General features: G+C 52.4%; 10 protein-coding genes and 1 non-coding gene across 11 annotated transcripts; 2 read left to right on the plus strand and 9 right to left on the minus strand.

The window, feature by feature from the left end:
- Nucleotides 1–1,969, minus strand: BJX67DRAFT_191088 (MFS transporter). The gene is made up of 4 exons (XM_071025339.1): nucleotides 1,391–1,969; nucleotides 1,209–1,338; nucleotides 874–1,152; nucleotides 1–809 (listed from the first exon to the last, which is right to left on the minus strand). The coding sequence occupies exons 1-4, from the start codon at nucleotides 1,757–1,759 to the stop codon at nucleotides 232–234; spliced, it is 1,356 nt and encodes a 451-aa protein (XP_070883993.1). The 5' UTR covers nucleotides 1,760–1,969; the 3' UTR covers nucleotides 1–231.
- A 313-nt stretch (nucleotides 1,970–2,282) lies between these two features.
- On the minus strand, nucleotides 2,283–4,776 carry BJX67DRAFT_191085 (uncharacterized protein). Its single transcript, XM_071025338.1, has 6 exons — nucleotides 4,490–4,776; nucleotides 4,178–4,426; nucleotides 3,432–4,129; nucleotides 3,317–3,381; nucleotides 3,058–3,271; nucleotides 2,283–3,008 (listed from the first exon to the last, which is right to left on the minus strand). The coding sequence occupies exons 1-6, from the start codon at nucleotides 4,669–4,671 to the stop codon at nucleotides 2,512–2,514; spliced, it is 1,905 nt and encodes a 634-aa protein (XP_070883994.1). The 5' UTR covers nucleotides 4,672–4,776; the 3' UTR covers nucleotides 2,283–2,511.
- Nucleotides 4,777–5,236: 460 nt separating this feature from the next.
- BJX67DRAFT_t74 lies at nucleotides 5,237–5,328 on the plus strand. The gene has a single exon. It is a non-coding gene; the product is annotated as a tRNA-Glu (tRNA).
- A 772-nt stretch (nucleotides 5,329–6,100) lies between these two features.
- BJX67DRAFT_383232 (uncharacterized protein) lies at nucleotides 6,101–6,693 on the minus strand (the record flags this gene model as incomplete). Its single annotated transcript, XM_071033417.1, has 3 exons — nucleotides 6,101–6,148; nucleotides 6,215–6,558; nucleotides 6,621–6,693. 3 exons carry the CDS (start codon nucleotides 6,691–6,693, stop codon nucleotides 6,101–6,103), a joined length of 465 nt encoding a protein of 154 aa, XP_070883995.1.
- A 1,774-nt stretch (nucleotides 6,694–8,467) lies between these two features.
- Nucleotides 8,468–9,162, minus strand: BJX67DRAFT_191119 (uncharacterized protein). Its single transcript, XM_071025340.1, has one exon. The coding sequence runs from the start codon at nucleotides 8,930–8,932 to the stop codon at nucleotides 8,540–8,542; it is 393 nt and encodes a 130-aa protein (XP_070883996.1). The 5' UTR covers nucleotides 8,933–9,162; the 3' UTR covers nucleotides 8,468–8,539.
- A 782-nt stretch (nucleotides 9,163–9,944) lies between these two features.
- Nucleotides 9,945–12,333, plus strand: BJX67DRAFT_191121 (sugar porter family MFS transporter). Its single transcript, XM_071025341.1, has 7 exons — nucleotides 9,945–10,352; nucleotides 10,411–10,609; nucleotides 10,667–11,091; nucleotides 11,154–11,189; nucleotides 11,247–11,545; nucleotides 11,604–11,850; nucleotides 11,901–12,333. Exons 1-7 carry the CDS (start codon nucleotides 10,157–10,159, stop codon nucleotides 11,969–11,971), a joined length of 1,473 nt encoding a protein of 490 aa, XP_070883997.1. The 5' UTR covers nucleotides 9,945–10,156; the 3' UTR covers nucleotides 11,972–12,333.
- On the minus strand, nucleotides 12,211–14,493 carry BJX67DRAFT_191276 (MFS transporter). The gene is made up of 3 exons (XM_071025342.1): nucleotides 13,871–14,493; nucleotides 12,699–13,814; nucleotides 12,211–12,648 (listed from the first exon to the last, which is right to left on the minus strand). The coding sequence occupies exons 1-3, from the start codon at nucleotides 14,185–14,187 to the stop codon at nucleotides 12,405–12,407; spliced, it is 1,677 nt and encodes a 558-aa protein (XP_070883998.1). The 5' UTR covers nucleotides 14,188–14,493; the 3' UTR covers nucleotides 12,211–12,404.
- Nucleotides 14,494–15,945: 1,452 nt separating this feature from the next.
- On the minus strand, nucleotides 15,946–17,334 carry BJX67DRAFT_359638 (uncharacterized protein). Its single transcript, XM_071029703.1, has 2 exons — nucleotides 16,841–17,334; nucleotides 15,946–16,684 (listed from the first exon to the last, which is right to left on the minus strand). The coding sequence occupies exons 1-2, from the start codon at nucleotides 17,111–17,113 to the stop codon at nucleotides 16,190–16,192; spliced, it is 768 nt and encodes a 255-aa protein (XP_070883999.1). The 5' UTR covers nucleotides 17,114–17,334; the 3' UTR covers nucleotides 15,946–16,189.
- Nucleotides 17,335–17,831: 497 nt separating this feature from the next.
- BJX67DRAFT_191438 (lytic polysaccharide monooxygenase auxiliary activity family 9 protein) lies at nucleotides 17,832–19,347 on the minus strand. Its single transcript, XM_071025343.1, has 2 exons — nucleotides 18,779–19,347; nucleotides 17,832–18,720 (listed from the first exon to the last, which is right to left on the minus strand). Exon 2 carries the CDS (start codon nucleotides 18,691–18,693, stop codon nucleotides 17,908–17,910), a length of 786 nt encoding a protein of 261 aa, XP_070884000.1. The 5' UTR covers nucleotides 18,694–18,720; nucleotides 18,779–19,347; the 3' UTR covers nucleotides 17,832–17,907.
- Nucleotides 19,348–19,566: 219 nt separating this feature from the next.
- Nucleotides 19,567–21,123, minus strand: BJX67DRAFT_359642 (cleavage and polyadenylation specificity factor subunit 5). Its single transcript, XM_071029704.1, has 4 exons — nucleotides 20,986–21,123; nucleotides 20,624–20,875; nucleotides 20,303–20,550; nucleotides 19,567–20,231 (listed from the first exon to the last, which is right to left on the minus strand). The coding sequence occupies exons 1-4, from the start codon at nucleotides 21,024–21,026 to the stop codon at nucleotides 19,945–19,947; spliced, it is 828 nt and encodes a 275-aa protein (XP_070884001.1). The 5' UTR covers nucleotides 21,027–21,123; the 3' UTR covers nucleotides 19,567–19,944.
- A 281-nt stretch (nucleotides 21,124–21,404) lies between these two features.
- On the minus strand, nucleotides 21,405–24,784 carry BJX67DRAFT_383238 (a-pheromone processing metallopeptidase Ste23; the record flags this gene model as incomplete). Its single annotated transcript, XM_071033418.1, has 2 exons — nucleotides 21,405–24,497; nucleotides 24,554–24,784. The coding sequence occupies 2 exons, from the start codon at nucleotides 24,782–24,784 to the stop codon at nucleotides 21,405–21,407; spliced, it is 3,324 nt and encodes a 1,107-aa protein (XP_070884002.1).
- Between the last annotated feature and the right edge of the window lie 97 nt (nucleotides 24,785–24,881).

Genomic DNA, 24,881 nt, shown 5'->3' on the forward strand with positions numbered 1-24,881 from the left:
CCCTCGAAAGGCTTCTCGTTTCTTCAAGAAATGACTCGTCTATTGAAAGAACCATAAGACACTCATTATTACGCTCTATCTTAAAGGGCCGTATCTACTCTTTAGTCATGCTTGTTTTATTAGTTCTGAAGAGCCACTTTTGTATCCGCCAGTACCTGCCATTTATTAGTCCTTCAATGGATATTAAGCCTCTTACCTAGCTCCCCAATCCAGGACGTGAGTATTAGAAACCTAACACTCCTCCCTCTGCTGTTCATGCGACTCCTCGCCGCCAGTCGGGCTTCCACCCAACTCATCCTTTACCAACATTTGGCAAAACTTACTCTTCTCTCTTATCCAGCCGCCTTTCCAAAGCAAGACATATGGAATCGGCACACAGGCGACGCTCACAAATCCCACGAGCGAGGTTGCCCATCCCACACCCAGAGAAGCATACATCGGCTTAGCTGCAACCGGGAGCGCAGCACCGAGGATACTCCGGATAATTACCGAGCTGGCCAAAGCACTCGCGGAGTATATTTTGTACGCATCCGTGACATATGTGAGTAATGATGTAAAAATCGTCTGGTATCCAAAGCCGAAGAGAAGGCCTGAGAGAGTCGGCACAATCCAGTGAATTGAGGGTGTTGCGGTCCAGGCCAGCCAGAAGAGGGAGACGGGGATTGTTACACCTCCGAGACAGGAAATAGGGAGGCGGTGGACTTCGGGGCTGAACGGGAAGGCCCAAGACTTCTTCTTGGAAAGAGCAGTTTCGTATTTGAGATCCCAGTAGATAGCCACCAGGCTTGTAGAGCAGGCACCGATCCCGACTGTATGTTGGATAAGAAGTTAGGATAGGTTCAGTGCAAGATACCAGGGCTGGAAGGAACGTACGGGGAATCAATGCAAGAGAAGTCATTTGGATGCTAAAGCCGTACACCTCCGGGAAGATAACTGGGTAGGCTTGAAAGTAGAAGAATACAAGGGCATAGACGATTCCAACATAAATCGACGTTGCCGCGATTATAGGTTCAGAGATCAGCATGTACAGCGGTCGGAGGAATATGGTGGTGAGGTCCGTGTCGATGCTCGAGGACGGCGCAGAGATATGCCTCCCGGACATCTTGCTCAACATTGCTGCGCGACGCCTGAGAAGTACTGGGCCAAAAGTCTCTGTGTCTCAGTCAGCATAATGTAATCGAGCGATGCTCAGTCAGTCAGGATTATACCAGGAACGAAAAGGAGTCCAACTAATGTGAACCCGGCGATCATCAACTCAACCCAAAAGGTCCACCTCCAGCCATACTCAGAAGTGAATCCAGATATAATCGGCCCTAATATAGGTCCAAAACTCGCAGCCTACCGGTCCGTTAGCAAGGAAATAGTGAAAGATCATGTCTCAGAAGCGTACCGCCATGTATATTGCCATCACTCTTCCCCTCGAGCGTGCCTCAAAAATATCCGCGTAGACTCCTCCAACAACTGTTTGCGGAGCAGCTCCCATACACCCACAGACGAAGCGGAAAAACAAGAGAGTCGACCATCCCGGAGCAAGAGCACAAGCAAGGGTGAAGAAAAAGAACACAATGAAGGTATAGAGGAGGATGGGGCGTCGTCCGACTGTCTCGCTCAATGGGCTCCAGATTGAAGGCCCCACTACATATCCTAACAGAAACAAAGATGTAGGCAAGCTGCTTTGGCTGTCATCGACCATGTTGAATTTCTCAAAGATGTAAGGGACAGCATTGCTTGGGAGTGAGGCAGAAGCCCCACTGTTCATAACCAATAACAGTGTGAAGCAGACAACATAGATTTTCTTTGCCAGTCCCCAATTTCTCGGGTCTTCCTCAAGACAATCTTCCAAATTTATTGTCTGTGTGGGCGTAGGCGTAGGCGCAGATGTTGGGGTAGGTGGGGGGGTAGTAGGGCTCTTGTGCGTCGTTCGGGCAAAATCGCTCCCATCTAACTAGATATGAGTACAGAAACGAAAACAAATGTCCAAGAGCTTTACCTGTCGGAGAGATACTCTGTTCCCGGTCCGGGCAGGGACGATGGGATTCCAGTTTCTCTCCCATGATTGTTGGTAACGAGCGTGGAGAATTACTGCATTTTTCCGTCTGGCGGCGCCATTTAAGTATGAAGCGTTTGCCCCCGTCAATTTCACGAGTTCGAAACTTGACTCATGGAATCGAATTCGGCCTGCCCAGACACATGCAATCATCTGTCTCATTCTCCGAATTGCTTGATCTCCCAATAGGATTGCACGTATCTAGAGATTTCTCGCACTAGAGTCGGCGCCGAAATCGGTCCCGATCGGCCCCGGCCACAGAGCCGAAAACATCTGCAGGCCCCGACTCGGTTTCGGTCAGGACGACGACGATCAACTCTGGTTCTCGCCCGGAAATTGGGAATGCTTGCACTTGATATGCACCTCCAAGCCCTGTGACGGATTGTTTGTTATTATGACTAAACAACCGTGCACACGCCCCAAAGCTTGACGGCGAGGCACTCCCTCTCGCACTTAGAGCAACATCAAGTAGGTGCCAAGGTAGGAAGGAAGTCAAAGACGTCGGTTTGACCCTCCTCAAATAAGTCAAACGAATCGGCTATTGGAGCTGTCAGGTTCCAATTAGGCATATCAAATGGTAAAAGCTTGGGGGGAGCAAGATCGGGCCTGGGATCGGCTGGTAAAGAAGCGGTCAAGTCGGGTTCCCTGTCCACTCGTGCATGTGAGGTTGCACTCGGGGAACCTGGCATTTCTGTTGGATTCGACGCCGACCTTGGGGTGTCAGCAACCTCCAAGGGCTTCAGCGGTGCTGCAGCGCCTGATTGGACGCTCCTCTCGTTGTCGCATAGATCCTGCTCAGTAAGAAGTGCCCCAGCATAGTTGACAAATATCTGAACAGTTCTGTGAATGTCTGGATATGGTGGCTGTTTTAGGAATTCTAGAATCTGGCGGACCCGCTGCAGTACTAGGCGCCGGTTGATCAAAGTCGGGTGCCATCGCGCCACCCTGATAGCAAACGTTGCTAGATAATCGTAAGATTGGCCGATGATAGAGATCATCGAGGTACTTACTTATGAATGCAATTGTCAACGCCGGATATGTCGGAGCCCAGGTCAAGTGGCATCTATATGCCGCTTCGGTCACCAAGAGGGTCAGCTGGCTCTCGATTATATCGACTAATGACTTCCATAGATTGAGCACAGCATCAGGGCCAATGCCTTGTGTGCCTTCTGGTGACTGTTGCAGTTTCTGTATGCGCGCTATGGTCACACAGTAGATAAACACCTAGACTATGTCAGTACCATCCACTATAACAAAGCTACAACCTACCTTAGCATAGTTGAGCATCAACTTTAGTGACGAACGTTGGAATGCCCCGGGATGAAAACCATTTTCTCGTCTAGTTAGTAACTATCAGCGACAGCTCGATTCCGAGAAGACTCACGATCGTGTATTTGATCCCATTCCGCCCACCACTGTTGCAATCTTTGTAGAATCGCTGGAAGTTCCGTGGATATGAGCGAATCAGCTGCGGTCCCTTCAATCACTTGTCGGCATCTTGCTCGGAGCTGGTGGAGTTCAACGATGGAGACCGTCCGCATATCGCTATATAAAGATAGCGGGTAATCCAGGAATTTTCGGAGCTTTGATACATCGACGTCACCCAACCGCGATTTCCTTCCCGTTCCACTCGCTACGTCAAGCTCAAGGGTAAATGAGATAATAAACGTCCGCGTCTGCCAGACGAGTTGTCGATCTTCCATAGTCGCCGACAGGTAGCTTCTCGGTGCCGGGGTTTGAGCCAACAGCGTGTCCAGAGACTTTTCGAGACCTAAATCCAATTCCGTGCGCAGAATCAGAGCCGTTGAGAACCAGGTCTTTTCCGAATATGCGGCGAGGAGAATCATCCCCTGAACCGTTTCCAACTTGGTAGGCTTAGCAAAGAAGGAGTCCTCGGCAAGCCGCTGGGCCTCGTCCTGGAGAACCCGTTGCAAGTGATAGTTTCCACGGAATTCAGAGACCGCACGACAAGCTAGGTAGAGAATCACGGTGAAACAAAATAATGATCGTGAGCGGATGGAATCGAAAGTGTCTCGGACAGGGTCAAATAGTGGCAGGAAGTTCTTGCTACCGTTCATAAACCTACGATTGATCAGTTCCCACCCAACACACTGGTTCCATTCCCTTTACCTTTCGTAAACGCATCGTGCATCCTCCTCGCTGATGATGCCACGCTCGATGACATCGCCTTTAGGATCTGAGACGTCGGACTCCTCTATGAATACCGGAGAGCTTTCCCTTAGATTCACAGACATTGAATGCATAACCGACTGCGGCGCAATCATATCCTGCGGACTAAATTGCTGGAGTTCGAGAGTCTCCAGATGGCCATTGCTCCTCGGGCTAGCAGACGAAACTGTGCTGAAACCGCTGCGTTCCCTACACCGTGTTAGCAACACGGTCTACACAGGAGCGTACCCAAATACACATGGGGCAACTTACCGAGCCGATAGAGCCGCATGCTTTCGCCTTTCGGATGGGCGTGGCCGGCTAATGGTGTCAAGGACGCACTCATGTTCATATCCGCTAGCGCAGCATCGCGAGCATGGCATCCGGCTGCGGGCATCGCACCGAACCTTCTGCTGTCTGCACCGTCTGCAGCTCTTAAATAGCCTTTCCGACATGTTGTACGAGGTATGTTCGTCCCTTGCAGATGGTAACTCGTGGGCGTCGTGAAACACAAGAGATCGGAGCCGATTTACCGCCTTCTGGACACGGAAGTGCGCAGCGAAACCCGTGGACCCGTGGACATCATCACCTAGCCACGCCAACCCAATTTTAACCGGCCATCGAGCGGAGGAATCGTAGATTCAGGGTGTGGCCGGTTAGAGCCTCAATTCACAGCGGGGCAAAGTACTGAATTGCGTACGGTGCTACCCCGATAGTCCCACCTCTGCTCGCCGATGAGCTCAGTAGCAGTCCAGACATATATATTCCAACCTCGCCGAGAGCGACAAAAGCTCCCTTTCGACACACCTTTCCGTCTCCCCCAGCGGCGGTAATTTTTTTTTCGCTAAATATGACCAAGCGCCTCGCTGGAGTGCGTCCAATACCTAACAACAAGTCCACAAGACCAAGAGAATGCGTTCCCAGGGAAGATTTCTCGAGCGCGTTGCTGGCTCTTGCGTGAGTTGGATTTGGAGCTTTATTCTGGGCTGTAAGACAAAATGGGGCCGAGATTTGGCGAAATCCGATATGGTGTAACGGCTAACATCGCCGCCTTTCATACGAAATGAGAGTATTGTCCGCGGCAGCTCGGGGTTCGATTCCCCGTATCGGAGGAATATTTTCCGACCATTTTTCTTTTTTGAAGCGCCGAAGACCGCGACCACCGACGTGTGACATCGCAGAAAAGCTGTCGACAGAGTTGGGAACCACTATAATGGACCGACCCTTTTCTGTTAGCTTGTCTGCCTGTGGTCCAGCGCGAGAGCTGCCGTACTGTTATCGGTGGTCGGCTGGGGTGGGAACAACCACGGCTGCCGGTCAATTGCCCCACACGGGATACTCAGGAGGGATACGATCTCATCTGGGTCCGGAAGGACAGAAGAGTAATACATTATTGCCGGTTGTTGATGCTCCAAGGAGATGGTGGAGGAAAGGTCATGAGTGGTGGCCCAACGACTATCCGAGCATATTTCTCTCCGGCCAGGGAAAGGTCAGAGGCCGAAACGGGCCAGCTGTTGCACCAAGTTGGAGTCAAAAGGCGTGAAGCCTCGATTGTTTGTGAATAACTCGTTGACCCAGGCTACTCCAATGTGTGTCTATCTAATCTCTTCGATAGGGGGTTATTGACGTTACAGCGTTGAAGTCTACGTCATGTCCAAACTGACTACCCAAGATTTTCGTCGGCTGCGGAACGGGTCTCTGAATGGTGTGCACAGTCACATGAGAGTATGTCTATTATATTCTAAAGGAGTGGTGTCCGGGACGATGGCGCGCCGCCAACGATCCTCCGGAATGCAAAACTTATCCAGACTGAATGCCTCTCCTCACGTTCAGAAACGAGCACGATTTCGTAGCAGAAGGGAGAGTTATTGGCCCGGTTTGTGACTACCGGACGAGTCTGAAGGGGCCCTGGACGTTGAAGAAAGAAGGCATCTAAACAGACGGTCAGTTCACTATTCCTGTAGCTATACTCCCCAAGTCAAGCAAGGAGCTACGTACCTGGGGGGCAGTAGGGAGCCAGGTGTCCAGACGCAGATACCAAACGGTATCATCGTCCACCTCGGGCAGATCCGAAGGCAGGGTAACGGTCACCCTGCCAGCGTCCGAGGGAATGCCGTCCCGGAGCCTGACCTGATAGTCGGCCTGCACGTTTCCGAGCTCACGGACGGGGTTGTTGTAGAGCCACACGCTGTAGTTGGAATTCGGGTATTGATCATAGATGGCATCACAGCGGCCGCTGTTGCGGTTGAATCCAATTTCAACGGGCCAGTTAGCGGCCAGCGTAGCATTTTCCGGCACGCCCTGGTAGACGTTGATGCAGCTATAATCACGCTTGCCCCAGGCTGCATATTAAGAATTCAGATTAGTTCTGCTTGGCTCGGGAGCTGGACACAACTCGACTTACGAGCCCACTTGTCGAAAGCAGCAGAAGCGCTGGTAGCGAGAAGACCGCTAACAAGGGCAGATGTAAACTTCATTTTGTCGGCTTGGTGCTTAAACGAATGAAGATGGTGAGGAACGAGTGAATGTTTTCGCGGTAGTTTGATTTGAGCGACACAAGAGAGATTTATATTTGGTGGGCTTGGGAGGAACAAGTTGAGATCGCCAGGAGGCCAGCGCTCGATCATTGGCCTCGCATCCACCTGCGTTGCTGGGTTGGGAAAGATTCTGCAGAAAAATCTGGAGTTATCCGCGCCAAGGAATCGACCATGCAACTGATCAGCAAAGGGCTGCACTGAAAGGGAAGAATGCCGACGGAAATACGAGATCCGAGACACAAGCTCTGAAACCCAGCGACTCGCAGGGGATGTCTTTCCCTAAAAATACCCATACTTCCGCCAAGGTCAACAACACCATCGTTCAACGTTGTGTTTTTATTCACCAGCTCCATGCTGGCGAAGGGGACATCCAGAGCCAATCCATGGGATGTTGGCAATGGCTGGTGCAAGGATGGGCTGGTGGCTGCAACACTTGCTTGGCCTCCGTCAGAGGTCTCGGATAATTGGATTTCTCAACTAGGTCATCCGGCACGAACCGGCCACTAACTGCTTCTTGACTTTGCAGATGCTGCCTTGGTCGAAGCTACTGGATCGTTTCTGGATGAGCACATCCATGGATGGCTGGACACAAATCGGCAGGGTGACCGCCTGGCAGAGGCACAGGGCTGGTGGGCAATGGAGCTCTGAAGGTGGAGAACGGCTTCGGTGATCTCGGCCATGAAGTGGAGCTTTTCCGCCGATCCGGAAGGAGGACGTTGGGCCCGCGGGCTCGGCTCCAGGTTCCAGTGTCCCAAACGCTATACTTCATGTCTTTCTGCGAAATCTTCGGGCTCTGCTCTTGATGCGCGGCCCACTGTCTCTCTTCGCCGTTTCAGCTGCGGCCTAATGGCTTCGGAATGCGACGGGAGGGGGAGGTTACGGGGGTTGGACGAGAGAGACAGGGATGCGTCTCCTCTGATAATCTCGTTTTGCGGCGACAGAGGGAAGTGAGTGAAGGAATTCTCTCTCGGCCGGCTCCTTGTGCCTCAGGGTTGTGTCTTGGAATCGTGGAGGAGATCGTTTGGCATCGTGGAAACTGTGCAAAAGCTGGCTCAAGTTCGTCGATAGAATGGCGCCCGTCTAGTGTCAGGTTTCATGGTTGCGCCGGTTGCGTACTTCCTCTGAGGGGAATACTCTGTCCTTGATAATTCGAGAACTGATGGATTGTCCCGGTGGTGATTTCGTAATTCGCTGAATCGGACAGGGCTCGAGTTTGAAGAGAAGTCAACGCGGCCGCCGGAGACGTGAAGGCTACTTGCTTAGCCGTGGCTTTGAAGAATGTTGACGGAATCCGTCACGTTCTGCGAACTGGCAGTTTTTCTGTTTCTGCTCGGCGGATTGACTTTCGATGTCTTCATCGTTGCCTCTTTGGCGGGCAGGTCGAAGGAATGCTCGGAACCTTGAAGGAGGGATTAATTCTCCAAAAACACGAAACAAGCCACTCGTTCGAGCAGTCTCTCTGGGTTGGATTGGGTTGTCGCAGTCGCCTTGGTCCTGTAGGGGTTGGCCTCAGGCCATCGATTTCACGCCCACACCCTCAGCTCCATCTTTTTCTTTCATTTGTTTTCGATCTCTTCACCACCCTGAATACTACTGGGTCCTGCCACCAACTGAAAATCGCTCCAGGCACAACCTCTTCTGAGCCTCTCGCGTCCCATGCCACTTCCTAATATCGGGATTCCGGCCGGAAACGTGAGTTATGGGTGTCGGCTCGATTACTCCATTTACGAACAATACTGGATGACAGCGGAGCTCTCAACTCCTTGGCCGCTCATTCGTCCAAGTGTCAGATAACACATCGGTTTTGCTCGATCAGGCGGCAGGATGGTCTGTCAACCCCCGTCGGAACCACTTCGGGATCCCGAGTCGGTGAAACCCGCCAACCGGGGGAAACAGGGAAATAGTGAACAGCGCACGGCACGGGATTTAGGTGCTGGTCGAGCCTGGCTGCGCTTTTGAGAGCTCTCACGTCCAGACTAAAAGGCCCAGAATATCCGGACTGTCTGGGCCGACGGCTGAGTACCTGTGGGTAGAGCTTGGACCAGCTCCCGGGTGGATTGTTTGCCCTCCCCAGACTGCCGTCAAATGAGTCCAGACAAGAAGTTGAATTTCCTCCGACAACGAACGTTGAAATAATACACGAGCGCAGTCGAGACTTCCTTCCTGACTTCCACGGCATGTTGGGCCGGTGAGACGTTTGTACATCGACCTGGAGAAATGTCGAAGAGGAAATCCAAGAGCATGATTGAGTCGGTCTTGGACTCTTGGGGGGCCTTTGGACGACATTGGCAAGTCAATGGCGTCAGGTCGGACAGTGCGTGTGTAGAAGCTGATGCGCGTGGATACAGTGTGGAAGAAGCTGACGGCCTGAGATTTGCACCCCGGGTCGCGAAGGACAATCCTCCGAGAGGAGTGGTGTGGGAAGGGGGCCGGATGGCGCCTTCGGGGGCGAATGACCAGCGAAATCCAAATCCATCACGGCTGACAACCTTGAAAGCACGCAAAATTCAAGCTTCTGCTTCAACCAGCCATCTTCGGGTCGCCACATGACCGTGACAGACTTGGGACCTCAAGCGTCCGTTTCAGGAGAATAATGCCCTCCAAGAGAGCGAGTCATTTTGCTTGAAGGATGTCAGCAGATGAGTGATTTCCCCGTCATTCCTTCCTTCGAACAAGGATGTGTCCTTTTCTTTGGACTGGAAGAAGTCTCTGTCCTGTCATCCGCAAAGCAGCCGATCTTGGACACGAGCGAGCTCAAGGACAACCCTGTTTCTGAACCTCTCCTTGAGCCCAGCCAAGACGCTGACCGCAGCAACAGCATGGATGATGGATGGGAGGCGCCGCCATCTCGCAAGTCACAATTTGGACAAACACAACTCAAGAGTTGGCATTCTGCCCGTGTTGGTGTTCTGAGCTCAAGGATTGGCCCGGCTAATTTCGAGCTTGCAGGGAACAAGAAGCCTTCGACACGACCCTGAATCTGGGTGGCTGACTTTGGAATGTGACTTCGTCTCCACGTCCCCGCTCTGGATGAGACCGTGCATCATGATTGATCCGTCTCTTTGCGCTTGGAGCCTTCCCCGGACTTGGGGCTTTGGTGTTGAACATGGTGTGATGTGATGTTCAGCTGCAATGCGCCAGTCACAATCCGGACTCTTCGAGCTAATTCAAGACATGGATCAGAGCGCGGGCCATCTCGCCGCAAAGAGCCATGTATCCCGTGCCGTTTGGCGTGTTGGACGTGGCAGCTGCACCGCATCAATAGTTCCCCGCAGCAGTTGGAATACAAAGGGTTCTTGAGTCCGTCGATCGAGTCTGTCGCCAGTTTACTTTCCTCCTCAGCTTCGTGCGCCAGAAGCCAGCCCTTTTGAATCGCTCCGATTATCGCTGATTAATCGTCGCCATGGGCAAGTTGCTCGGGAAATTGAGGGCGGTATTTCTTGTGTCTGTGTGCTGTGTCGGATCGTTTCTCTTCGCGTATGACACTGGCATCATTGGAGGAATCCTCACTCTCAAGTCCTTTCAGAATTCTTTTCGATATTCTGATGCGGAGCGGTCGGATATCAACTCAAACTCCAACAGTCTCTTGCAGGCCGGAGGTATGCCTCGCTTCGGTATTTTGGAATCTGCACTGTCTCTTTTGCTCACGCAATTTAGCCTTCTTTTCTTGCTTTTTCGCCTGGCCGTTTACCAAAAGATATGGAAGACGATGGTCAATTGCGCTCGCTTCGGCTATCTTCGCTATTGGAGCTATAATTCAAGTTTGCCCGACGCACTCCATCGGTGCCTTCTATGCTGCTCGCGTGATTAGCGGTATTGGCGTCGGTATGGCTACAGTCATGGTGCCTATGTTCAGGTAACCTCCCCTCGAGGCGCGACCTTCTGATTTGGGCTAATATAAAACAACCCTTAGCGCTGAAATGAGTCCCAAAGAAATTCGAGGACAGCTGGGCAGTCTCTTCCAGTTTTTCTTTACTCTCGGTGTGATGACCTCGTACTGGATAGACTATGCTGTCGAGAAACATGTTGAACCGTCAGACCGTCAGTGGCAGATTCCGATTGGATTACAATTGGTTCCGGCCGGGATCTTGGGTTTCGGTGTGGTCTTCTTGAAGGAGAGTGTGCGGTGGCTTGCTAGCAAAGGGCGACATGAAGAAGCTCTGCAGTCGTTGATCTGGATCCGCGGTGGAGAAGATACAGAGGAGGTCCGCGCTGAGATGGCAGAGATCTTGGATGGCATCGCCGCAGAAGTGCAAGCGACTGAGGGACTTACTTGGAAAGAGCTGAATCTCCCAGCCAATAGGTACAGGGTGTTCATCGCGATTACGATTCAAATCTGTAGGTTACCTGATACTACAGTATACTTCCCGTCAAAGGTTGTGAGCTAACAACTGTCACAGGCGCGCAGTGTACCGGAAATACTTCTTTGGCCTACTGTACGCCAACTTAGCCACCGTTTGCGCAGCCTTGGAACCCAAGCTAACTGCAAATAGATGCACCCCAGATCTTTGGCGCTGTCGGCACTAGCGAGAACGACACTCTCCTGATCACCGGATTCTTCGGCGTGGTCAAGGTTGTAGCATGCGGAATATTCGTCCTCTTCCTCGTCGAAAGAATCGGCCGAAAATGGTCTTTGGCAATCGGCGCGTTCCTGATGGGAGCCCTCATGTTAATCGTGGCGATGCTTGCTAAGAGCTTTACGCCCGACCCTAACGCCACAGGAATATCCTCCCCGACGGCTGCTTCCATCGCGATGATATATCTGGAGGCGGCTTCCTACAATATGTCTTGGGTGAGTTGGCATTTCCTTAGCCTTTCCTGGTACCGCCCGCTAACGCGCTCGGATATAGGGCCCCGTCCCATGGCTGTACATGAGTGAAATCTTCCCGACTAGGATCCGAGAGATCGGTATCGCTGTCGGTACGGCCACACAGTGGCTATTCAACTGCGTCTTCTCGCTGGCGACGCCGCACGCGGTGGATAACATGGGATGGCGGACGTTCCTGATGTTTTGCATCTTCAACTGGGCAATCGTCGTTTACGTCTTTGTCTTCATTAAGGAGACTACCGGGAAGTCGCTGGAAGAGATGGAAGAGGGTATGTTTATTTTTCCATACTCTGCGAATCACCAGCTGACTGTGCTACAGTGTTCAAGTCCAATTTGGCTAGCTTTAGGAAAGACGAGGAGAATGATCCGGAGGAGGCTTCTAAGTGGTAAGATGATGCGGATTGTTCGAGGTTGTCGAGAAGTGGGGGATAGGTAGGAATTGCTGGTTAGTATGATAATGCAAAGGCAACGATGTTGTAATCTTTCTATCGTTCCCTTCTTCTCATCGCGATCACTGCTCGCAATTCAGTTACCAAACCAGAAGAGGTCTTTCGAAGCCGTTCTTCGCGTATACAACCTTTAGTGTTTATGAGGTTGATATCAAACGGCTGTCATCGATTCAGGAGTATCTCTATCTATGTATATGCACGCTAATAACACATTCACAGTTCATAAGTCGTGACTCGGCCGGGGGGAAGTGTCAATTATTCAGCATCCTCGAGGCTCTGATCCGCAAGTCGGATCAGGGAAGGCATGTGGATGCCATCAACGCAAGGGGACGCTTCAGCCCGACTACAGTTCCGATAGCCGTTCGCGAAACCCATCAAACATCGCCTTTTTTCTCAACAGTGGGAACAGACGCACAGCCAAGCCTGCTTTTCCGCCGCAGCCACGGCCCGTATACCTGGAATCCGACAGGGATGGGAATCATCGCAGCCGCCAAACACCCCAATAAAGTGCCAGCCCACTGGACACCGAGGTTCTCCATCATCTGACGGGAGAACAGCGGAAACGCACATCCGAGTGCTGAACGGAGGATCGTATTCGCAGCGATGGTTGACGCAGCTCTGCTTTTGTTAGACATTGCCGTAGTAGGGCATCACCGAAAGGGACTTACAGGGTAGGATAGCAGTCGACGATATAGTTGAAACACTGCAGGAAAATACAGAAAATGCCGAATCCGGTCAGCAGCCCCGACGCAACCGGTGCCATCCAGTGGATGTCTGTTCTGTATCCACACCACCCGAACCAGAAGAGACCCCCTGAGAAAGCCACCGATCCGACAATGGCTGGAGTTAGCCGCCATTCGGGAATGGGCTGGCCGTCGTTTGCTTCGAGCTTTCTCTTATACGCGCCTTGAAGAAGAAGGGTATATACGCCGCCGAGAAGTTCACCGATGATAATACCGATGAAAGCTAGCCCGCCGACTCCCATATTCATTCCGTATACCCCTTGGAAGACAACAGGGTACGCGCCAAGAAGGGCGTACATGAGTCCGTACACAAACGAGATGTATAGCGAGACAAGAAGGAGAATCGGTTCGGTGACCAGCATCCTCAGAGGGCGCGTGAAGTTGTTCCGTACGAGCTCAATGAAAGCGACCTCAACCTCGTCTTGTTTCGCATGAATGCACCAGTTATGGGTCTGGCGACGCAGTACAGCGGCCTTGTGGACCAGAATCACAGGCGCGTAGGTCTCGTCCATCCAGAAGACGACCAGGACGAAGCCGAGAAAGACCATAATAGCGGATATGTACATGATCCATCGCCACCCAAGGGTCATGGCGATGAAGCCACCCACGAAGGGGGCAGCAAAAGGGCCAACAAAGACAGCCATGCAAAAAATGGACATGACAACTCCACGCTGAGCGGTGGAAAAAAGATCAGCAAAAACGGCGGGGACAATCGAGACCGGGCTAGCAGCGAACAGTCCGGCGAAAAATCGTGTCACCATGATTGTTTGGACATCCTTGGCCGTGGCGCAGGCCACAGTAAAGATCCCGCATCCGAATGTCCCAATGCACACTGGCCAGCGCCGGCCGATGATCTCTGACATAGGTGCCCATGCTATAGGGCCCGCAGCAAAACCGAGTACGAATAGCGTGACACCCAGCGACGCAGCTTCCTTTCCAATGTCAAACTCCTCACTGACGGACGCAATAGCTGCTGAAAAAACGGCGCTCGTGAACGAATTTGCAAACGTGCTGTAGGAAAGGATACAGACAAGGAATATCCTATGCGCGTCAGCCAAAGCCCAATTCCCAATTCACATCTTTCCACTCGAACTAACCGTCTCACCAAACTCCAGTTATACGGATGCAACGGATCACCCGCACCATCAAATTCGACAACCAACGCCTCGGGATCGGGGAGTAAAGGCGGGTATTCCTTCCCGGCACCCATGGGTAACCATTCCGCACGAGGCAGAGGGCCTCTTGTCGACCCGACGGTCGTCCTCTGTTGAAGCCGGTACGTCTCAATACGGGACAGTTCAAGCGAGTCGGGCTGTTCTAGGGTCTCGGTATCATCGGAATAAGCGTCGCTAATAGTGTCTGTGTCGGTAATGGAGAGATCCTTGTCTCGGCTTGCATCTGCATGGCGATCCATCCTATCCGAGGACCGGCAGCGTCTACCTGCTTCGTGCACGGCAGTTTACTCCGAAGTATGATATAGCGCTCAGCTGCGGAATCTGTTCTTGTCTACGAGAAAGGGCACCCCCGTTCCAGAGCCAGCATATAAGTGCTCCATCATGGCCAGAAATTTTTTTTTTTCTCGCCTATTCTTTTCGCCATCAACCCAGCTATCGGGTCTCGGCAAGTCCACTATACAGAGTCATGGGCCCGTCGACTCTGCCGACAACTCAAGGATCCATTCCTTTCCGCACGGATGTTGTCAAAACTTGAATATGCTGGTGTGGACCTCTGAGCTCCAGCCACAGTTGAGTCTCAGAACCGACCAATCACAATCCAGGATTCTGATGTGTTGTCGGCTTTTCCCGGCAAAGTGGCTTGTTCCCTCTCGGCGCTGTGGCTAGAGCACCCAACAGCCGAAACTACCCGCCTGAAATCTCAACTCGGTTATCCGCGCATTCTCCAGTTTTTATACATAGAAGAGAAAAGAAGAGCCACCTGCCGTGGCGTTCGAGAATTGGTATTGCCATCGATATTGTGAATTCGCCTCACACAGGGTCCATTGAACATCATATTCCCTGCCGGGGTTGATGTGTGACGGCCCAATTGGCGAGATCTTTCTGCGAATATCACAACACAACCGATGGCAACTGACACTGAGACCTTCGACTCTGGCTGGATTCTCGAGATTAAATGCGCACGTTGTCTCGATTCTCGACGAGTGGATCTTTACTGAGAAAGCGACAAACGAGCTGCCCTCCTCGGTGGGTCATGCACATACCCGACGCGCGGACAATGTGATGATACCAAGTATCGGCGTCAAGGGGCTGAGGCTTAGCGGCCTTTATAGGCTATATCTTTATCTTCGTTGAGGAGCCCAGCTTTCCCCTCCTTTATCCATACAGCATTTCGATAGCCTTCTATCGGATGCTACGATCTCAAAAATGGAGTATGTAACCCGGCACGAGATGCATGCACCCTTTTTCACCGATAGGAATCGCGAACTTTTCGAGGCTATGGGTAACAGTTCACTCTCCAACTTCATCCGCGCGATGCGTACACTCTTTGAATCGTACATCTACATCCATAGGGCAGCACATACCCCTCAGACCAGCGGACTAAAGCCCGGAACGTAGTAATAGCCATGAACTGGACTTCCCAGCTTGCGTAGTAATATATCCGCTATTCTGTTCAGACTTGACCTCCCAGACAAACATAAACGCCGAGGTTCGACAAAGCCTCGATTCAGCATGTTCTTGACACTGTCGGCGGGTATGGACAGGCACCAGGGTTCCCAAGGCGTGAACTAGACGCAGAACAACGGAGGCAGAGGTGGATATGCACACAAAGACTGGAGTAGAGCACCTTAAACGGTATCCTGGACTGCTGGCCACGAGAACATCGACACAAACACGGGGCCCAAATCTCCTTTTAAAGAGTGAGAGTGCTGTTCTGGTTCGGTATGATTACCTCCAGGAATACCTGTGAAGTCCTCGCATACTCCAAACTATCCTCTGAAACATCCACCTTGGATATCGGCGCAGCGATTCGTGTCTGACTCTCGGGACCGGGCGAAATAGCAAGCAACTCAAAGAGGAAATACAGAGCGTTTACTTGGGCACCGTCCTTCTGTGACAAAGAAAGAATTTAGAAGTTATCTCCAGGCTGGATACTGGAAGGTAAGAGAGGAGTCCACATTCATTCATTGGATTATTGAATTGTGACGAGTTACAGTACTGTATTTGACCCAATGGCTTCAAGGTTTCTGAGGGCATCATCGCTGGTGTTGAATTGAATCCACGAGAAACAAAGCTGCAAGACTGGTATGTAATAACCCCCACTGGAGCAGCTCAAGCTTGTTGAAGAATCTGGCTGCGTTTTATTCCAGCGGGGGTACATCCAAAAGAAAACAGGGAAAGCAAAAAGGAAGGTCGATTCCAATGCAAGTAGCACACAATCATCAAAGAGGACGACGACGACTACTGCAACGACGATGACTGGTGAAAGAACTGGTACAAAGAGAACATCTCAGAAACGCTCATATCCTGAATTCCATCCATTGCTCCATCCATGGGAATAGCCGCCATGGGAACCGCCGCCATAGGAGCCACCGCTATGGGAGTCACCCCGTGAGAGTCACCGCTCTGGGGTTCAGCGCCAGAGGAGTCAGCGGCATATGAATCGCCGCCATGGAAGTCACCTGCAAGGGTATCGCCGGCGGGGAAATTGGGGAGGGGAATCGCGGGCACAGGATTGCTTCCCGGCTCATATCTCTCCTCGGTGGTACTGCGATACGGACAGATCCGCCCGCGGTCCTGCCACTTGCACCCAGAGCAAGCGCCCTCACAGAATCCGGGGAGACGGTAGGTTTCCCTAAAGATTTTGTGTTTGTCGCGTGTGCACTTGCTACGCATCTGTAGGCCGCGGGTTGCGATAAGGATGGCGTTTATGTATGAGGTACGCGCAGACACGATCTATGTTTTGGGCTCTGTGTTAGCGAGGAAGACATCTGCACCGCTCCTCCCTCTGGTAGTATACTGTCCGTCTTGGAAGAAAAAGGGAGGAGGAGGAGGAGGAGGAGGAGGAGGAGGAGAGTAAAGGACGGGAACAGAAAACAGGGGAAGGCACACCTGATATTCTTGAACCATCTTGGGGCCCATCTGAATCTCGTAGCAGGGCATATTCCAGACGGCCTTCTGCAGGTGTGAACGGCACTTTGACCGCAGTAGGTCGTTCCCCTTCTTAGTAAGGCGGTAATGGCCCCATTTCCTGCCGTCTGGGGTATCGAATACGCGAATCGGTTCAAAGACCTGGTCCATGTACTCCCCGTTCAGGGCTTGCTGGTCCGGGTCGTACTGGAGGCGGCTGTTTGTGACGCGGCTGACGCTGCTGTCGTTGGACATTATGAAGAGTGATATGCTCGGATTATGGGAGGAGAGCTGATGTTGAGGTTGAAGTGATGTCAAGACTGAGGATGAATGCTGGATGTTGAGGATCGAGGGAGAGGGGGAGAAAGAGGATAAAAGAGGGAAGTGGGGGAACAGAAGAGAATGAAGGAATAAATAGAGAGAGCTGTTGTCTCGGCGTCATTGTGAACACTGAGTTGTGAAGCAATTGATGCCGCAATGCCAATGCTGATGACAGCATAATGGGCTCTTGCGATGTCGTCTGCGGCACGAACAAAGCAGTGACAGCTGGTTGCCGTGACCGTGAACGTGGCTCCCAACTCCATGTCAGACATAAAACGACGAATCAACCGTATATGTTTGGATATGCTCAAGCATCCGTACAGTACCTGGGTGGACGCTGTGTCAGTCGTTGAGAGGACTTGAATAGGATTAGCTATACATACCATGGACGGCGGGCCGAGTCCTCACGGGACATGTAGGCACTGGATCATTAAAGCTGAATGGGGGCCTTGGCCTCATCAAGTCAATCTAACGAGAACGAATGAGTGCTCATCAATTCTCTTGCAATATGCTAGCGCGGCCCGTACGGGATTCGAATCATTCTTGAAGAAAGTACGCCCACCTGCTCAGAGGCTGAGATAGTCTAGTATTGGAAACTGCAGAGAGGGCCATGTCCGCGTAGATGCAGATCAACAACATCCACCTAGACACAGGCCAGGCTAATATCCAAAATGAGAGCCGCCAGGGCCGACACAGAGACAGTGTATATGCCAAAATAACCAACAAGCCTACGCAGCCGCCCCAGGCAAAGGCGTGCAGTCTCCATCGCTTTCGACGCCAATGAAATTCGCGCTATGGTCTTCGCAATCTTTTGGCCACACGGCAGGGCCAGGGGCAGTGTAGTTGGTGAGAGGAGGGTAGTATATTCCGATCAGAATACCAGGCTCCCTTCCAGTGTAGGCGCCAGGGAACTGCACAGTCGGTCCTGGCTCGCCGGCACCGCTCCCAGTCACCTTGAGCTGCGCGCATCCGATGTAGAACTGAGCGCCGCCGAACTCGCCCGCGCCATGAAGAGCGATGCCCTCACCGCGCATCAGGTACTCCCCCGGTGGGAGATCGGCGGGCAGGGTGAAGGTGAAATTCTTGATGCCGACATTGTCATAGAAGGGCGCCCACACGAGCGGATCTAGGGACGCGGTCGTGAGCGAGTAGATCTTGAACCAGTCGCCGTCGCCCTTGTATTCCTTTGCCGCGCCGGGAGCCTTGCTGAGGTACACCTGCTGGATACCGGGGTGGCCCCAGGTGTCTTGGACGGTGAAGCCGACCTCATCGCCCGCTGCGACGGTGTATGTCTCTGTCGCGGCTAGGATGTCGTCGTCGATTCCGCCGACATTGCAGATGATGTCGTCGGATGTGACGTCTTGAACAGGGCTGTTGCTGTTCTTGCTGCTTCGCACGTATTTGTACGGCTCGGTTTCTTCGCCGTTTACGATCAGAGAGTTGAGGTTCCAGTGGGCGAGGGCAGGAGACAGAAGGGCAGTGAATGCCGCGAGCAGGGGGCCAGTTCTGTGCATTGCGATGGTATACAATATTTCCTTTCCCTGAATAAACCGAATCCAATCAGACAAGCACAAAGTAGATTTGCGATTTGCGACCTACATTTCCAGACGGAGTCCATCTTTATACCCCAGCGCCTCTTCTCTCAGCTTCGTAAAAGACTCCATCCACCCGACGCCGTATGGACGGAATATCTGGCTCCGCAAACGCTGCTGGGACTGCCGCTCATCAATCTAAGCGGGACTCGGTCCGGCGAGCTATCCCAAATTGATTGTTCTTCAGGCGACATCCCGTTCCCATCCTGGAAAGATCAGTTGCGATCAGTTTCGATCAGTGTTTCGGACGACTGGCAACACTTGCCGGACGTGCCAGGGGGTCTCGCACAGATGGAGTCTTCCGGGACCTAAATTCCTCCAGCAACAGGAGCACTTGTGATGAAACACCTTGGTTTCTTGTCCTGGGTCCTGCTGCACGAAAGACGTCCTCGGCTGAGACACGAGGGCTTCCTTCGCGAGGCTGTCACGTTTTCAGCTGCCTGAGTCGCAGTTACCGATGTGAGAGGATGGCGTTTACAAAGAAATGTGCATCGGCATGCCAATCACTACGAACATACAGAGAGAAAGGCACTCTTGGAGGCTTCGGAGACGCCAGCTCAAGAATGCCAGACAACATGGCTACAGGAGGTCAAATCCCTGGTTACCCCACATTGGCACTCCGAATGTAATTCCGTCCTGTCGATCCATGAAAATTGTGCGGTTGTTGCAGTATAAACACCGGGCCTGCAGGCTTTTCGTGACCTTGCAAAATATCGAGCCTCGCTCACGACGGCGTCGGGCGGTTGGGGGGTGTTTGGGTTTCTGGGGCGCGTGCTGATGGAATTGCGCAGGGGCTGGTGGATGTGTACTATTGCGATTGGTCTATATTTTCCGGTAGCAGATGGCTATTATTGAGTCCCTCAGTTATACAGCGCTGTGTGAAGCATAGCATCGGGTAAAAGGAACAAACGGAACACCGCAGAACTCGCTCCTCTAACGCCGGTCATCAAGAAAGCCAGATTGAGGACACACCCCGCCGTGTTGGAAACGGAAACGACGAAGAAAAGAGAAGTTGAGACAAGACGAACCGACAGTTCGGCGGATTGGCTGGTGAATCCATGAGACGGCCGGAACTCGGTTTCTTGGGCGCTCACACGAAGACCAACCAACGAGCCGTCATCTCTTCTCCGAGAAGCATCGCTCTTCGATGAAATCTTGCTCCCAGGCATTCGATCACTGACCTCCCTGTCCTCCATTCTCCGCATTCTCCCCAGGATAATCCGTCATCCCCTGGTCCTGCCCATCATCCCCAGCAAGAACCTTCGTACGCGGATTCTGGCCCTCTCCCGTCCCGGGTGTAGCAGCAACCACGTTATCGTTTTCATCCACAAACTCAAAGTTATATCTCGACAGCAAATGCGGAATCGCAGAGAGCTGCGGGCCGTAGCGCACGCTGTTGTCGTACAGCTCGAACAGTGGGACAGCGAGAAGTTTCATGTTCTTCGGAACCGAGAGGACCTCTACACATGAGAAAATACATATCATTAGGCCAGTCCGTACGCAATTGGGGTCACTATCGGGAGTAACTCACTCGTCTTCGGAAGCTGAATGAAGTAAAGCTTCTTACACTCCTTCGGCCTCGTAACATGGCCGGGTAGGAAAGGGTACATGAACGTCTCAAAATTCGGCCTCCACCATTGGGCAAGTGTATCGCCAATCTCCCAGTCCTCGTTGACGCCCTCGCCCGAGAATTGTGATCCAACGGGTGCGAGGCGCTCGTTCAGCCGCTTCTTGAATCCCTCGATTTCATCATCTTCGTGTAAGAGGTAATCTCCTGGTCTGCTCCGCAAATCTTCAATCAGCTTCCTCGAAGAATTCGACTCTGATATTGCAGGATTCCAGAGCGACATACAGCTTGAAAAACGCATTCGCGATCTGAAGCATCAGGACGTGCGGGTGGTTGTGTTCGTGGCAGACTAGGATCCCCTCGCAGGTCCGCCGCATGCCGTGCTGCACATAGTGTTCCTCGAGGCGCTTTAGGCGGGCGAGCACGGAGGGGTCTTCTTCCGGTTGTGTTTCTTTAGTGCCGAATGTGTAGTTCGAGAGGGGGTATAGACGGATGGTTTGCGGTTGTTTTGCCGAGAAGTCTTTGGGAATGATAGGTCTGGACATTGTCGAGGTATTAGCAATATACGAGACGGAGCAGAGCAGTTGAGCTAGGCACGAGGGAGGAGGCGCAGGATGAGACGGCGATGGGACAAGGGAAGGACACACGGTTGGCTGCTATGCATTGCTGTGACTGTGGTTGTTGACATCTTGGCGGATAAATACCCAGCTGAGGGTCTCTATCAGCGCAGTAATCAAGGGAAATGCTAAAGTGCAGACAAATTGAAAGGGCAGTTCTGTTGCTTTGCGCCGCCTGTTCGTTCAAGCTTGAGAAGCTCCGATTTCGCAAAATCATCGGCCCGTGATTCTGTCCTCAGGCATCCACCCCTAGCCTTCGGAAGAGGAACTCGTCAACGACAGGGCTTCATAAGTCCATGCAACTCGAGAGAAGACATTATTCTCATTAACGACTTTATTTCTAAATAGGAACGGCACCGTATAGGCTCCCCACTACTCCGCATCTCTCCCACCAGCTCCAAATATAACCCTTGCAGAGTACGGGAAATAACATATCTACCCCAAAAAATCTAGAGTTTGGCATCAAAGTCTTCAAACTCGCTGAGGTCGGTAACAGGGCTTGGCCCAGTGCTGACAGCCAGGCGAGCCTTGAATTCAGTGACGTTCGTAATGTATGTTGGGCCCGCGCGAGCTGTTGCCCCAGTGCCGTTGGTTAGAACAGCTTCCTCAGAATCGGCCTGGGAGTCGATGTCCAATTGTTTCGCGACCAGGCAAAGGTTCTGCTCGATCTTCTCAAGGACAGGCAAGACTTGTTGTTCGAGGAGATTCACTTCAGAGGTAAGAAAGTTTTTAAGGCCCGCCAAGACCTGGCTGTTATCCCTGGGTGAGACATTCTCCAATGCGGCGCCGAGGCGGTCGCCATCCACCGCAAAGCCGGCGGCCTCAAGCTGCTTCGCAATAGACGTGACCAAGCGCGCCGTTTGTTCCTTGGGCTCCGCCACTTGTGCACCGGCCTGAGCCTTCAGATGAATGGAGAGCTTACCCCGGGTGGGGGACTCAGGGTCCACTGTCTGCTTGAAAAACTCGATAATATCTGACTTGGCTAGAGCCTGGACGCGAGCAGCATCCGTCTCATTCTGCTGGAAGTCGAAGTATTCGGACCCAATGTGAGTCCAGAACCGAGAAGTTTCGGAGCCCAAGTTCTTGAGCTTCTCGAGCCTCTTGTTGATAACGCTCCGTTTGTGGCCCTCAAACTCGTCCTCTGACATCGTCTCCAAAGTCTTTCCAAAGTTGGACAGGAAGGCATCAATCCGGGACTCCAAGTACTCCGCCGTGCGCTCACTCTGGATAATCACACGGTAGCCGATCGTGGTGGCGGAATAGCGCGCGCCGCTCCAGACGACGTATCCAAGTTGTTCCTTGCTGCGGAGTTGGTCAAAGGCAGGCTCATCGGTCATCTGGGCAAACAGCAGTAACTTCGAGCGTAGCACCTCGTCATTGATATCTCCGACGAAAAGGTAGTACTCAATGCAGTGGTTCACATTTGCCGGGTCCTTCAGGGGCCGCTCATAGACGTAGTTGGATCCAGGAGGTATGATCATGTTGCGTCTCACGTGCCACTGGGAATGTGGCAGTTGGCGGCTCTTTAGGATCGACTCGACCGAGTCTGTCATCCGCAGCGCATCTTCCTTATACAAGTTACCGTGTGCCAGAACCTCGATGTGGTTCTGACGGAGAATCTGAGGGAAGAAACACTGGATATCCTCGGCCTCGATATGCTCGAGCTCGCCAGCGTATTGCTCGTTCAGCCAAGTCCGCTCTGCCGTCAGATACCGTGTGTAGTCCCCGACCTGGTAGTAAGGCTGTTGGTACTCTGCATTCTTATACCCCCGAGAAAGACGCTCCTTGATGATACGGAAGCGATCTGGGTTGATCACCAGGTCGCGCATGCTTGTAGCAACCTTCTCCAAAAGCACCGCCATCTTGTCGTTGTATCCTCCGACTGAGATGTCGAGCCCGAAAATACTGGCAGATAGATGGTAATCCAAGCCAGCAAGCTCCGCATCATACGAGTACTCAACTAAAGCATCCCTAACAAGCTCACAGTACAGCTTCGACTTGACCAGATTGGCAGGTGTGGCCCAGACAAGCGGATTCCGCAGCGTGACGTAGACAGTGGCCTTGGGAACCCAGAAGCGGTCATCCTTCTTGAACCAAAGGCGCACATGGTCATCGTGGCGGATGAGCTTCGGGGTCTTAGCAGGCTCGGGAACCTCCTTCTTTTCCACCGACAGCCTCGTAGGAACAAACTCGTTCTTATGAGGCATGTGCAATTCGGACAGTCGAGTGTTCGGTGTCGTGGCCAGTGCGGCACGAATGTCCGCCATCAGGTCCTGTGGTACGTCCTCTACCTTGTACTCAGTTCCATACCACTTCTCCTTCTCATTCCAGTCACCGGGGTAGTCCTGAGCCACGATGATCATCCTAAAATTATCGGCGCGGAGGTACGACAGGGCCTTCTTGATCCCCTCCGAATCGAACTTCCTCAGAAGAGAACCGCTGAGAAGCCACTCTCGTGGCAGCGGTTTCTGCATGACACTGCTCAGGCGGCTCGTGAATCGGCTAGCAGGAGACTTTTGCTTAAAGCGGAATTCCACCTCTGCCAGGTTCTTCATTTCATCGAAGATCCATTCTTCTGGCTCCCGCTCCTTGATCATCGCGATGTACTCAAAAATCGCCTTCACTACCTCCTGGTGCTGCTTCAGCCCTTCCTGGGTCAACCGAACGGAGACGGTGAAGAACGCAGCTCCAGGGCAAACGGGCATCACGCCGGCAGATAGTCCATTAGCCCAGCCCTTCGCTTTGATATACGCCAGAATACTGCCTGGGCCTTCGTGTCCGATGAGATGGCTAATGTATCGACTCGGTTGTGTCTCATACAGCTGCTCCTCGTCCAGAAACGGGAAGTAAATGTCCACTGAACGCGAATCCATCACAGGCTTAGCAAAGATCTGTTTACACATGTCATTCGGCTGCCAGATTGGAGCATCATCCCACCGGTTCTGGGGCAGATCCTTATTCTTCACATCAGCAAACAGTTGCGACACCCACCGCTCCATCTCATCCAACGATTCGCGCCCCAACACCACCAGCTTCATCCTGTTGGCGGAGTAATGTTTGTCATAGAACTTCATAAACTCTTCACGAACGTCTAGGCCACGTTTTAGCGGCTCTTCCTTCAATGTCTGCAGGTTTCCAGTAGAGAAATGATTATAAGGATGTTCGGGGTTGGAGAGTGACTTGTTCAGCTGCATCAACCGCCACAAGTCACTCTGCAGGTTTTTCTTGTTTTCGGAATCTACCGCCCGCATCTCTCGGTCTAGTGTATTCTCTAAGAAAAGTGGTGACACAAAGAATTGCGCGAAGCGATCAAGGGCACCGTACAAAGGCGATGTCGCAGTAGACGAGCTATCTGTGTCCGAGGCTGCAGGTGTGCCATTCGGAGCCCCGTTCGGGGTGGACTGACCGCTCGATATCTCCCCGTTAGAGGTACCGGTGGCAGACACTTCGAAGAAATAGTTGGTCTCAGTGCCAGCAGTGTAGGCATTGGACGACCCAGAGTGGGAGGCAAGGTACTGGTTGTAGGCGTTTTCTTTGGGATACTATCGATGACCACGGTTAAAAGTGCCGGTGAGAAATGTTAAACTGTGAAACCTACTTTCTCGGTGCCCATGAACAGCATATGTTCCAGACCATGGGCAAGGCCTTGCAAATCTGTTGGATCGCTGAAGCTTCCCACATTTACGTCCATCGCCGCGGCAGCTTTGTCTGTTTCCGGATCATGTACCAGCAGAGCCTCAAGCTTATTGGGCAACTGTATGACTCTGTACGAGCGGTCGTCCAGAGAAGGCTTCTCCAACGCCTCTGCCAGCCGCTCCACCGATCTCATTGTTGTCATCTTCCTTGTGTTTTCACGGGTCTGAGGAGTGGAGAGGCGGTTAAAGTGGGACAGTCGCGAGGGAGAGGGAAGCGAGCGATATGGATGT

The sequence above is a fragment of the Aspergillus lucknowensis genome (genome assembly GCF_044049455.1).
Source record: "Aspergillus lucknowensis strain CBS 449.75 chromosome Unknown BJX67scaffold_35, whole genome shotgun sequence".
Classification (NCBI taxonomy): Eukaryota; Fungi; Ascomycota; class Eurotiomycetes; order Eurotiales; family Aspergillaceae; genus Aspergillus; species Aspergillus lucknowensis.